The 14,178-nt window shown below is 38.7% G+C and overlaps 1 protein-coding gene across 5 annotated transcripts in view; it reads left to right on the top strand.

Moving 5' to 3' along the window:
- The window catches only part of NCBP1 (nuclear cap binding protein subunit 1), a 37,543-nt gene that overhangs the window by 690 nt on the left and 22,675 nt on the right, over nucleotides 1-14,178 (top strand). For 2 of the 5 annotated variants that reach the window (XM_026013339.2, XM_072727876.1), the window contains exons 2-7: nucleotides 7,542-7,630; nucleotides 8,193-8,293; nucleotides 9,521-9,677; nucleotides 11,983-12,090; nucleotides 12,454-12,575; nucleotides 14,036-14,105. In XM_026013339.2, the coding sequence (XP_025869124.1) occupies nucleotides 7,542-7,630; nucleotides 8,193-8,293; nucleotides 9,521-9,677; nucleotides 11,983-12,090; nucleotides 12,454-12,575; nucleotides 14,036-14,105 (647 nt within the window). Of the gene's footprint in view, nucleotide 1; nucleotides 395-7,541; nucleotides 7,631-8,192; nucleotides 8,294-9,520; nucleotides 9,678-11,982; nucleotides 12,091-12,453; nucleotides 12,576-14,035; nucleotides 14,106-14,178 lie in introns of those variants that run through there. The other 3 variants (XM_026013340.2, XM_072727875.1, XM_072727877.1) reach the window with 3 other exon arrangements.

Genomic DNA, 14,178 nt, shown 5'->3' with positions numbered 1-14,178 from the left:
CGACCGCCGAGGCCGCGCCCAGGTGGGGGCCGGGTTCGCGGGGACTCGAGGAAAGGATGGGAAGCCCTCCCCCCGCCGCACACGCACACGCACGCACACCCCCCACCCCGGCAGCGTTCGGGGAGCCCGGGAGAGTGGAGCGAGGATGAGGCCCGGCCACTTGCTAAAAGGCCCCGCTCCCCTCCGCCCAGCTCCTTTAGTCGTCGGCCTGCTGGACCGCTGGTCTCTAAGGAGTCTTCAGGATTTGGTCCTCGGTACCGCCGAGCAGGGCAGTACACCTGGGTCTGTGCGGCCGCCTCTTAGGCACAGTGACAGGTACCCGCTAGTCCCAGGGTCTCGTTTTGACCCTCAAACTGCACCTGGAAAGGGCTCCCAGAGAGGAAGGAACAAAGCGGTGAGTGGGGAGATCGGAGGCATCGCAGGCTGAGCTCCGCTGTATCCGTCATCCGTAGATTTGCCTTCTTTCATGCTCCAAGGGAAGAAAGCCGTCTGTTACCCACACTCAGGTCACTAACAAACAGATGCACGTCGTTACAGTAGATTTCGAATTAGCTGCAAGTGTTATTTCCCTCGTTGAAAGGGAAGGGTGCTGGAAAAACTTAACTGGAGAGCCCTTAGGGATTTGGATGGTTGCACTCCAGGGTGATGATCGCGGTATTGCCACCATAAAAAAAAAAAACAAAAACAAGGATAATTTGGCAGGTTAAAAACAGGAAAATATGCTCGCCTTACAGGAATCAGTCAAGAGCATACATCCACCAAAAAAGGAAGAAATTGAGTAGTTCTGTTACTATGTTCCAGGTTATAGAATATTCTATATTCTTTAAAAGGGATGTGGTATAATGGTTAAGAGGCCAGACTTTGGAGTCAGAGGATTTAAGTTCAAAGCTAGACTCCACCATTACTTCATAATCTTGCCCAGGTTCTAGCACCCCTGGAAACTTTAGTCTGTAATGTAGAAGTGTAAGGATACCGACTTCTGTTCAGTTTTGTGAGGGTCATAAATGAGTTAATACATGTAACAAGTATCTCATGGTTATATTTGCTTACTTAGCATCTGTTAATGCTTGAGAGGTGACAAACGCTGGCACATGTCAACAATATAAGAAAAAAATATGGAAGAAAAAATTTCATTTAATTGATTTTCTTCACTAACATTTGCCTGTCTTCGAATTTTGGGGCATTTAGGAGTAGGAGCAGAATCACATGTCTTTTAACATTGAAGCATCAGATTTCTGCTAGGGAATGGCTTGAGAGGATATTCTAGTTCATCCTTATCTGATGCCTGAGGATCCGGAGTTTTAGTGTAATACACATGGAGACATAGCAGTGCCAGGACTCAGATAAAAGGAAATCCAGGGGTCTCTTCACTACCCAAGTATTACTATGCTGGATGCCTAGATTTTTTTTTTTAAACGTGTGAGGTTTTGTGTATGATGTACGTGCAGGGCACAGAAAACGGTTTTCATAGGCTTTGAATTTTATTAACCAAAAACTAATATGCCTGATGCAATTTGCTTGGGGTTTAGGGAACTTGAGTCTTTTAAAGTTCTTATCGTTTTCTTTGCTTTTCTCATATTTTCTTTTCTCCACTCTTCTCCCTTTTAGGGTACCCTTAAAGGGAGAGAAAATGTTTCCAGAGGGCAACCTGGAGAATTGGATGTGAATATGTAGAAAACAGCTTTTGCTTTTGCTATTGTGATGGTGGCATAACTTTCTTGACAGTTTCTTTTTTTTTTTTTTTTTTTAAGATTTATTTATTTATTATAGACATAGAGAGAGGCAGAGACACAGGAGGAGGGAGAAGCAGGCTCCATGCCAGGAGCCCGAAGCGGGACCCGATCCCGGGACTCCAGGATCGCGCCCTGGGCCAAAGGCAGGCGCCAAACCGCTGAGCCACCCAGGGATCCCCTCTTGACAGTTTCTTTTAATACTAGCTGGACAGTAAATCATGATCCATTTGGATCTTGATGCAGGAACCTAAAAATAAGACAAAAAGAAGTAAAATGAGTTCATTAAAGTTAACTCTGGTGAATAATTTAGTAGTAGGACAGTTTGTATATAGTTCCTCTTGGATACTATACCAAATCTGGAACTTTGATAAATTGCCACAATTTGGATCAGCTGGGGTTTACCATAAACAGTGATCTGAATCTTTTAATTAAGCATCTACTAATCTTTTTAAGATCTGAAATATTAGACACTTAAATGTTATAGAAGGCTGTTTTAAAATGAATTCTGATAGTCATAATTAAGTAGATACACCTGAGTATTTCTGGATTATTGTCAGCTCTTATCAGTCATTGGCTGTCATGACTTTCCATATGCTTGACAAGATATAATTATTTATTTAACAAATATTTAACGGTGCCAGGCACTATCCTAACTACTGGCGGTACAGTAGTGGACAGTATAAAGATCAAGCCTCCCTTTTACAGACAGAATACAATCAAATATAGTGTATCAAATGGTAGTAAGTGCTATGGAGAAAAATAAAACTGGGGAAAGGGGGTAGAGACTGTAGACGAGGTGGATTTACTGTTTTATGTCAGTTGATCAGGAGAGGCCTCACTGAGAATGGTGTCTGGTGGGAGATTTGCAGGAAGGGAGCAAACCAGGTGGCTGTATGGGGAAAAGCAATAGTCTAAGAAAAGGGAACCACAAATGCCAAGGACTGAAGGCCGGAGCATTCCTGTGGTGTTCACAGAAAGCAAAGAGGCCAGTATCCCTGTAGCAGAGTCAGAGGGGTGGGGCTGGGGGGAGTTGTAGGAGCTAGGATCACAGAGGTAGCAAAGGATCAGCTCATAGAGGGCAGTTTTAAAATTGTGTCTCTTTGTTGAGACTAGAGTGTCCAGGCTTAGACTACCAACGAAATTCAGCTGGTGGAGTGAAGTTCAATTTATAGAGAAGGAAAGGGAAATCCTGAAAGGGAATTTAGCAAGTATGGATACTGGTCCAGTGCTAAAACTAACTAATTTCTTAGAATCCCTTTAAAAATGTCTCTGAAGGGGGACGCCTGGGTGGCTCAGCGGTTGAGTCCCACATTGGGCTCCTTGTGGGAAGCCTGCTTCTCCTTCTCCCTCTGCCTGTGTTTCTGCCTCTCTCTGTGTGTATTTCATGAATAATTAAATAAAATCTGTTTTAAAAATTTTTTAAAAAGAATGTCTCTGAAGAAAAGGAAAAAATATCTGCAAAGCTTTAATGCATATAATATCATTATATGCATTCAGTTCAGTACATTATTTTGTTCTTTTAAGAAAGTATTTGTATTATCAAATACCTTTGCTAAAAACCCATTTTAACCCCCTTTTTAAGCTACTTAGAATTAGTGCCTTATCTTTTAGACTGTGACTACTTTTTTAACTTATAGAAAAAATAATTAGAAGTGAAGGGATTTGTTACTCGAAGGAAGAGTATAGTTTGTTTCAGGTGTGAGGGTCACTTCTGCTTTAAATCTACTTTTCCCTTTTGTATGGTTGGTTTTGCTACTTTCTCTTTTACAGGGTTGGTCTTTGTTTTCCAGTTAGTGCGCTTTTTATAATAATTCAGGGTATAAGATGTACAGTATATCCATATAAAGTTAGGATCACCTTACAGGGAAAAAGTTATTTGTATGTGAGGATCCTTTCAAAGGGTTTTTGGATTTTTTTTTTTTAAGATTTTATTTATTTATTCATGATAGAGAGAGAGAGAGAGAGAGAGAGGCAGAGACACAGGCAGAGGAAGAAGCAGGCTCCATGCAGGGAGCCCGGTGTGGGACTCGATCCCGGGACTCCAGGATTGCGCCCTGGACCAAAGGCAGGCGCCAAACCGCTGAGCCACCCAGGGATCCCCTGGATTTTTTTTTTTTTTTAAGATTTTTTTATTTATCAGAAAGAGAAGATATAAGTGCATGTGAGAGCAGGGAGGGGAAGAGACGGAATCTCGGCCGACTCCATACTGAGTTGCAGAGCCTGATGCCAGGCTCTAGCTCACAACCCTGAGGTCATGACCTGAGCAGAAACTAAGAGTTGGATGCTCAACCCACTGAGCCACCAGGTGCCTCATAAATGGGTTTTAATAAAGATTGGTTTCTCTCTCCTATATAAGCCAAGGGTGTCAGAGTGAAGTGGCAATATGTAACTGAATCTATGTTGTAAAATGTCTACGTAGTTACATTTAATATAAAATCTATTCTTTGGGAGCTATCCTAGATATATTTCCTTGAGGGTATATGAAAACATTTAGCTAATTCCCAAAATTTTATTCTAATGAAGCTGCTTTACTCTGCATACCCAGGGTCTGTTTTGAGTTCAATATCCTGTTACTGTTGTGAGTTCAGATGCGTCTAGTTTTACCAGCCCTCCTTTATATCCTCTCAAATATCAGGTGAGAGTGGGGCCTATCTTAGTACTTTCTGCCTCCTCCCCTTCTCCAAACAAAACTTGTGCTTTCATACAGTCAGAATGGGAAGAGAGAAAATAGGAGTTGCAGTTTAGGGAGGACTATGTAGTTGTATTTTCTAGTTTTTCTTTAGAAATCCTACCTTCTCACAGCATTATATTCTCTTTTTCTAGGTTATAAGAGGGTCTGGGAGGGTTTCTTTAAAGACTGGGGTATGATTCCAAATAGATTGGGGAACAAGCCAGCCAGCTGGAGAGTTAATTTAGGGAAGATGTGAAGGGTGGGATGTGAGATAAAGGGTTGGCGGAGTAGATGAGCCAGAAAGGAGAGAATGGTGGCTAAAGTTTCAAAAACAAAAAACTGCTCTCGTTCAGCTAGTTTTTCGCCATCTGCATTTTTTCAGCCTTACCATAATCTGTTTCTGAAGAATACTATTAGTATATTCTACTTTCTAGAACCAAGGTGCTCACCATCGGCAGTGTTGATATGTCCGGCTGGATTATTCTTTGTTGTTAGGAGTTATCCAATGTAATATGTTTAGCAGAATCCATGGCCTCTACCCACTGGATGTCAGTAGCACTTCCCCATTTGTGACAATTAAAACTGTCTCCAGAGACAGTATGTACGTCATGTGGCCCCTAGCGGGGGCAAAATCTCACCAGTTAAAAACCACTGCTCTAGGAGAGGCTATTTTAACAGCCTGGCTGACAGCTTATAAACATTGCATTGAATATGTGGATTTTTTTTCAGGGAATACATCCTGCAAATAGAAGACCTTTGTGTAAAAGTTGGCTGCTTGGGTGGTGGAACCTTTAAAGATCCTGTGATGTAGGTTTGATGCATATTTGAGAATCAAGGTCACTGATTCCACTGTGTCACACATGTACACTTTACATGGGCAGATATCTCCAGGAATACATCTCAACTGTCATAGTGCATGCATGTTATATTTTTTTATGGGATTATCCTCTCAAAACTATATTCATTTGTTACTTAAGCCAGATCATAATGATAACTAAAGGGTCAGGGTGTCAAAGCACACAGTGCTTTACTCTGTGGACTTTTATAGTACTTCCGTCTTGGTCCTATCTAGTTAGTAATAGATTGGTTTTATTCAGCTTAAGTTTAAGGTACTTGAAGACCGTTTCAGTCATTGAAGAGACTTGGGGTTTTTGTTTTGTTTTTTTTTTAAAAGATTTTATTTATTCATGACAGAGACAGAGAGAGGCAGAGACATAGGCAGAGGGAAGAGAAGCAGGCTCCGTGCAGGAGCTTGATGCGGGACTCGATCCCGGAGCCCGGGGTCACATCCTGAGCCGAAGGCAGATACTCAACCGCTGAGCCATCCAGGCATCCCTTGAAGAGACTTTTGACACCCAAGCTTAGAATACCAGAGTGCTATGTTTTATGAGAATCACCATATTTTAAGCCAGATGTTATAGAGGCAAGTAGGTGATTATGAATTCTCTAAAAATGGCTCTATTCCTTTGGCTATAGAAGTCTGGAGACCATTTAAGTTATATTTAACTTACTCCTGGGTAATCCTGTACCCAACTGCAGATTTCATTATTAATGCAGATCGCTAGCACTGCTACAGAGTTTTGCTTCCTTGTCCACATGTTGTCCTAATAATCTAATTGGTGGAAGCCAAAGTTGAATTGTATTGGGACACTAGCCAACGTTGTGTTTATCAACAGCATCATGTTCCATACTTAACATTGTTAATTTAAAATTGTTAAGCTGTAGATTATTCCACAAAAGATGTAAGGTGTGTATATTAAGGTTTTAAACAAAATGGTAAAAGATGATTAATAGTAAGAATCTTAACAGTAATAGACTATCCAGTGCCTAAGTTTGATTTGTAGTTTGTTCAGCCTGAATTCTTCAACAACCAAAAGGACAGTTAGGTGATTGGTAATGATTTGGGTATGGTAGATGGTTTTTTTTTTTTTTTCTTTTTTTTAAGATTCTTTGAATGAGGAGTACCTGGGTGGCTCAGTCGGTTGAGCATCTGCCTTCGGCTCAGGTCATGATCCCAAGTTTTGGGATCGAGCCTCCCGTTGGGCTCCCTAATTATCAGGGAGACTGCTTCTCCATATGCCCCTGCTTGTGCTCACTTTTGCTCAGTCCCTCTCAAATAAATAAATAAAATCTTTAAAAAAAGATTATTTGAATGATAATGGTTTTTGAATAGACTAGTAAAGTAGGAAATCATAAAACGTACTTTTCTACCACTGATTATTTGATCAAGTGTTCAGGTTGTTTCTTTGAGTATATATCTGCTGATTGTGATTCCCATTGCTTGAGGTAAACTGTACTCTAATTCTGCATGGTCTATAGAACCAGAGCTATTAATTAGAGTTGAAAGTTCAGACACTTGAGAAACTAGTGAGGAATGCTCATGTTTTATGCTCCCATTCTCATCTTCTGAAGTTTTCCTCCCTTTTTTGCCTAGTCAAGTCTTTCCAAAGCATTCAACTTGGTTTTATACCCATATTTCATTGGTTTACATAATAATTTTCATTATTAGAATAATAAGTATTACTGGCACTTAGAGACTTTAGGACCAAGCAACTGGTTGCTTGTTCACTGTTCATCAGTGAACAATTCAGTTTAAAGAATGGGAGTAGCAGTACAGGAGTGTTCCAGAAAGTATTCTAACTACTAGTGGTTAGGATGTTGTAAGCAGTGTTCCTCCCTATCCCCAGAAGTGGACAGGGCTGTTGCATTGCCTTTGTAGGGCACTATTCACACCAAATTGAACATAACTAATGCCTCTTGGAGTTTAACTGTAGTGTCCCTGGTTATGGAGACCTTTGGTGAATGGAGCCCCATCAGGGAGGTGGTGGGTCAGTTCCTGTGTGGGGCACCTGGGTGGCTCAGTGGTTGAGCGTCTCTCTTGGGCTCAGGTTGTGATTCCGGGGTCCTGGGATCAAGTCCCACATCAGGGGCATTAGCTGGCAGGGAGCCAGCTTCTCTCTCTGCCTATGTCTGGGCCTCTCTCTCCATCTCTCATGAATAAATAAATAAAATCTTTTAAAAAGTGTATAAAAAGTAGCATTTCTGATAGGAAAGAGATTATAGTATTTAAAAAGTTAAATAAAATTTGTGGTATTAGATTCATCATGTAATGTTAATTTTTTACATTGTTGAAACAGGAGGACAGCCTCACAAAAGGAGAAAGACCTCGGATGCCAATGAAACTGAAGATCATTTGGAATCCTTAATATGCAAAGTAGGAGAAAAGGTATGTGCCAGATAGACACAGACTGATGGGCTTAGGATTGTAGTTGACTGTGCTTGATTCACTTCTGCAGCAAAACTTGGTGATATAAGTTTTAGATGAAACTTGTATTGCCATGCATCTGTATCCCAAAGTAAATGTATATTAAACCCTTGGGATGCAGGTAATTGTGAGTTAAACGTTCTTAATAATTTTCATAGAATTTGAGTCTTAGACCTTAAGAAATAATCCTCTCAATTTATAAATAAGGAACAAACAAGTCTTAGATACCTGTGGTAATTTGCTTAGAGTCATGTGTTAAGTGAATCAATTACAGAAACACAGGAGAACAGATGATGTCCTTCCATTTCTAATTCTTACTCTGCTTCCTCGGACTGCTTACTTTTAAAATTTCATTTATTCTCTTTTTATGGATTTCTATAGAGCAACAATTACTGATTTATACTAAACCTGTCATAGTGCCTTATGCATATAAGGCTTTAACGTTTTTTTATGACCACTTAGAAAATTTTCACTCACTAATTGCTGAGTACTTAACAGATATTTAATATGCTGTCCTCTACAGAGTGCCTGCTCTCTGGAGAGCAACCTAGAAGGCTTGGCAGGTGTTTTAGAAGCTGATCTTCCTAACTACAAGAGCAAGATCTTAAGGCTTCTTTGTACAGTGTATGTATGCAAAAGATTTGTGAATCCAGGTGATAATGTATTATCTACTTTTAAATGCTCTGGGAATGTTCAAAAGATATGTTTACTTTCCATATTTTTTATTAGCTTTCCTTCTAATGGGAAATGTATACAGACAAAGTGACCTTTGGTGAACTCTTTTGCATAGAGATAAATAGGACTAACATTGAGCATTTTCCTTATGTTTCGTTTCTTGGAACCTTAAAATCATTTGAGTTGACTATTTTTTAAGTTTGAAAGTAGACACTTCCACATTTCAGAGATTTTCTTTGAAGCACGTGCATTTAGATATATACAATATATAGAGTTTAATGTGTATTTTTAATCAGTAGTACCAGCCAAACTTGGGAACTGGTCACTTGCGTAATAGTTCTTCTCAGAAGACTGAAGAAGCTTTTAAAGATATTGATAGGCATAATCTTTCTTTGAGTTAGGTTAACTAGACCAAATATTATTTAATCTGTGAGTAAATTAAAGTGGGAAAAGTCTCAAATGAAATCATGAAACAGTATCTCCCAGTGGTGGAATTAACAATCCAGGCTTTCTCATCTCTCAGATGGACATTGATCACTCTAATGTGTGCTTTGCAAAGAAATAGTTAACAACTTTTGGATAAAAGGGGTGTAAAGAAATCTTACTATGTCCAAGTACCATGTTGACATTTAGCAATTTAGCTGATAGGAACTTAGCTGGAAGTGGTTTTAGTTCTGAATTTTTTCTAAGCAACTAAAATAGTGTTTCTCAAAGTGGAATTCTGATCCTGTGACATTTGGTTAGCTAAGTTTAGAAATGGCGAATGTTCCATCTCCCTCTTAATGATTCTGCATTAAAGAAACTTGTTTCACCCAGCATTCCCCAGATGTTTTACCATGGAAACAGTTTCTGTAGAACTGCTCTTAAAGTCCACTAAACACATTAGAAGAAAAACTGGTCTAGCATTAATTATACTTTAGTTTGATAAATTTATAATTAGAGTTGTTTTACTTTTAATTCTTGGATTAATTAGAATTAAAATAAAAAATTACAGGGGTCATGTCCAATTCTTCTCAACATTTATGCCTTTTCTGAAATAGTTTTAAAAATATAGCTCAAAGGAATCCTGTTCCAAAGTTAGTAAAATGACAAAAGATTTATATAATATAGAATCGAGCAGCTTAACATAATACTGTCATTTTGGGGTTTTCTTGTTGTACTGGGTTCTCAAATCAGTGCACGCCTGTTACCTGAGAAGTTGACAATTTATACAACATTAGTTGGACTGCTGAATGCCAGGAATTACAACTTTGGTGGAGAGTTTGTAGAAGCTATGATTCGTCAGCTTAAAGAATCATTGAAAGCAAACAACTATAACGAAGCTGTATATTTGGTAAGTTACTTTTTTAGTATATTATGATGATTGGGTTGGAGGGGGAGAAGTGAGCTACAACCAAGGAATTTTTTCTTTCTCACCACAGTAGCTGCTCTTCTGAAACCATTCTCACTAAAGGTACCACAGAGCTCATTACCAAATCCAGTGGCTTCTTTTCACTCTAAATACTAGTTGACCTTCTGTAGCATGTGATGCTTTACACTACTTTCTTGTCTGTGGATTTCTGCAGCACCACTGTTTCAGGACCTCCTGCTGCCACCTCCCTTCTATTTCTCTGTCTCTTTTTACTGGGTAATCTTCCTTTACCCCTTATATTTTGTGTTTCCCAGGATTCTGTCCTCACTTCACTTTAAACACTCTCTCCTAAAGCATTCTCCTTCTCTCTCATTTCGTTACAAGCCATCTTTATTTGAGTGACCCTTCCTAACAAGTTGGTAATCTGTATGTCCTACTTCAGCCTTTCTCCTGAGCTCCAGACCTGTATTACAGATACTACCTGGATAGCCCTAAGATATCTTGCCTGAAAGTCCCTTACTTACAAAAATCCCTAAATGTATCATTCTGTCTTCCCAAACCACACACAGGGTCTGCTGTCTACTGCATAACCCATCTAGGGACTTGAACATTAATGTTTGTCTTCCCTTTGCCCTCTTATCCTGTAAGTAGTTCCCACATCCTGTCATTTCTGCCTCCTAAATTTCCCTCTGGCCTGTCCCTTTTTTTTTTTTGTCTCCAGGACCACTAGCATAGTTCATGCCTTCCTCCCCGTGCCTTTTATTTTAAGTAAGCTCTGTGCCCAACGTGGGGTTTGAACTCATGACTCCAAGATTCAGAGTCTTAACGCCCTACTGAGCCAGCCAGAACACTCCCTCCCTTCTCATGTTTTAAGACAGGCTCTTAACTGATCATTTGCATCCAGACTCTTTCACTCTGACTCCTACTGTGGCACCAGACCGGTCTTTCTGTAACTCACTGCTCATGTTGGTTATAGATTACAAACCCGAGTTCCTTTCCATTCTCTACAGTGGAAAGTCTTAAAAATCTTGTGCACGGGATCCCTGGGTGACACAGCGGTTTGGCGCCTGCCTTTGGCCTAGGGCGCGATCCTGGAGACCTGGGATTGAATCCCACATCGGGCTCCTGGTGCATGGAGCCTGCTTCTCCCTCTGCCTATGTCTCTGCCTCTCTCTCTTTCTCTCTCTGTGACTATCATAAATAAATAAAAATTTTAAAAAAATTTAAAAAAAAATCTTGTGCACAAGATGATTCACTGGGTGAGGGGAAGTAAATACTTATCTTAAATGGAAATGTAATTAATAAGCCTTACTAATATGTAATACTAGATTGACAGTGGGCCAGTGTATAGTATATATATTTACGTATGATATTTATGTTTATTTATATTACCTAGAATTGCATGTATGTGATCAAGGTCTTTTACTGAGTATATTACCAAAAAAGTTAAACACCAGTCAGGCTTAAGATTAAGTCCAGACTCAGTGCTGACCTTTTATGGCTGCCCCAATCTTTCTCTCTCCTTGCTTCCCATATACCCTCCAGCTGTATCACAATTATTTGCAGATCCCTGAATACATCTTTTTGAATCCTGCCTAGAATACTTGTTACTCTCCACTTGAGGCATACTTCACTCATCCTTTATGACCTAGCCCAGGTATTTCCTCCTTTATGATGCTTTCCCCTACTCCCTTTATCACTGTTCCTAGAATACTTTTTTAATTTACCTTAAAGAAGTCATCCTTTTGGGTTGAGATTATGCTTGTCCCACTAGACTGTGAAAGTGCTTAGTGGCACACAAGGGACATCCAACAAATATCTGTTCAGAAACTTCCATTTCTCTAGTCCAGTGAAAATTTTTTCACAGAGGACTGAAAAGATTATAGGTTGATGTAGCTATGGAATAGGAACCTGTAAATGCAGATTCCCATCCTTCATTCGGTTTCTGTCACAAGTACTCAGTTGTGCTGTTGTAGAACAAAAAGCAGCCATAGAAAATATATAAATGAATGAGCTTGCTGTGTTCCAATACAAGTTTATTTGTGGACACTAAAATTTAATTTCATATAATTTGTATAAATCATAAAATACTCTTTTGGATTGCTTCAAGCATTTGAGTATCTGAAAGCCACTCTTAGTTCACAGGCTGTGCAAAAGAAAAACGGGCAGCAGGTTAGATTCAGTCTTGAGGCATAGTTTTTCAGACCTATAGTTTCAATCATTACAAGACTGTCTATTGTGTGACTATATTACATTTAGATTTAATAGAAATTGTTTTCTGTAACAGGTCCGTTTTTTATCTGATCTTGTGAATTGTCATGTCATTGCTGCCCCATCCATGGTTGCTATGTTTGAAAATTTTGTAAGTGTAACTCAGGAAGAAGATGTACCTCAGGTAAGAAAACACTGTATGCTGAATCTTGTCCATACAGTACTAGGAATTTTTCCCTGGTAACCCTTTTGTAATCAAAACCAAAAGATAACAGTAGATTTTCACACTATAAATTCTTAATATCTACAAGCTAAGTCAACTGCCACAGTGGTGGGTTCTCTGATATCTGTATGTTAATTCACTGATCTGTCTGATAAAATTAAAACTAATATGAGGTAGAAATGCTCTGACTGAGCCAGGAGTGTTTTACCTAAGCTGTATTAAAAGCCTCCCTAGGAATGGAGGAATTCATTCAGATATAAGTACAATATGAATGAAAATTAACCAGCACATATTTTAAATTTGCCTTTTTAAAAAATTCTTCAGGTGCGGCGAGATTGGTATGTGTATGCCTTTCTGTCATCTTTGCCCTGGGTTGGAAAGGAGTTATACGAAAAGAAAGATGCAGAGATGGACCGCATCTTTGCCAACACTGAAAGCTATCTTAAGTAAGGGCACGGCTCATTGTTCTTACTGATATGATAACTGTGCTATATTTTATCTGTTAGTAATACCATGTCAGTTTCATTTCTCACAAATAAACTGCAGAGTTCCTAATGGCTTTCTCTAAGTAACCTCATTCCCCTACGCTTATAACTTACTGAGACCTCAGGGTAATTCAATGTTTGCTTACTTTACTGGTGCAAAGGAGTTGGTAACAGCTCCTTTTGAGCTGCTTTGGCAAAGTCATAAAATATCTTCTATTCTCACACAGTGGTTCTCAAATCCTAATGTGCATAAGACTTCCCTGTAGGACTTAAATGTGCTCCAATCCCAACCTTCAGACCTACTGAATCACAATATTTGAGACGGAAGTTTAGCACATACAATGTATTTATTTCATGTAAGTCCTAAACCAAGTCCTTAAAATAGTGGCTCTTCTAACCCACACTTCTTGAATAATATGATGCATTTCAATGAAAATATCTCATATCCTCCTATTGCCCATTTCTTTGAAGTGGGTGTAAAAACTTGTTTGTCTTATTAGGTATAAGACTAATAGTAGGGCTTGTCCCTAAGTTTAGACTCACTTACCCAGCAGTGTGGTAATTTTGTGTCCCCTTAAGTTTTTTCAGAATAACTTTGTTACAAGCTTCATATTCTATTAATAGGTAACCTGTTTAGATATTGTTAATTAGTTACAAATAGAACTAAAAGAAATCTAAAGATTAAAACCTGCTTTGTCATTAAGCTACTTTTAAGTGATAAATCTTTTTAATGTTTTTGAAGATCATACTGGTTCTTTTTAAAATGTAGATGTTTGCAAAAGAATAAAAATAAAAGAATATGAATATCCTAGCATTTGAATATATGTCCTTCCCTTTTTTTCTACAAATGATAGTCCAGTATACATACTGTTCTTCATTTGTTTTTTTTTTCCCACTTAATATAACTTGGATTTATTGCATAAAAACATATAGGTATACCTCTTTCTTTTTGACAGCTGTACAGTATTTCTACTCTTTTAACATACCATAATTTCTTTAATGAGTCCCTTTTGGTAGACATTTAGGTTATTTCCAGTCTTTTGGTATTATAAACAACGTTTCAGTGAATATCCTTATGTATATGTATTTGTGTACTGTGCACATACATTTGTGGAGGGTGAGAGTTTTTAGAAATGTCATTGCTGGGTTGAAGTGTCTTAACAATTTTAGTTTTGTTAGACTTAGTCAAGTCGCCTTCCAAAGAAATTCTACTCTTCCAAATCTCCTCTAAAGAGATTAGATGAATTAGCCCCTGTGCCAGCAGTGTTTGGAATTGCATATTTGTCCACATTTTGGCAATATGATAATTTGATGTAAAATTTTACTTTGCTGCTTTAATTTGCATTTTATTAATTATGAAGCAATTGAATATCTTTCCATGTTGTTAAAAACCTAAGTGTAGATTTTCATTTTTATATTAGAAGACGCCAAAAAACACATGTGCCCATGTTACAAGTATGGACTGCTGAGAAACCACATCCGCAAGAAGAGGTAAATTGATTCTCAGTCTCTTGTGATACAAGCACAGTTAGCTCTTGAGTAGATTCTTATCTCTGTGGCATAT

This window comes from Vulpes vulpes, chromosome 12, assembly GCF_048418805.1.
Source record: "Vulpes vulpes isolate BD-2025 chromosome 12, VulVul3, whole genome shotgun sequence".
Classification (NCBI taxonomy): Eukaryota; Metazoa; Chordata; class Mammalia; order Carnivora; family Canidae; genus Vulpes; species Vulpes vulpes.
Note: the sequence above shows the minus strand (reverse complement) of the source record. Positions and strands in the feature narration are given on the sequence as shown.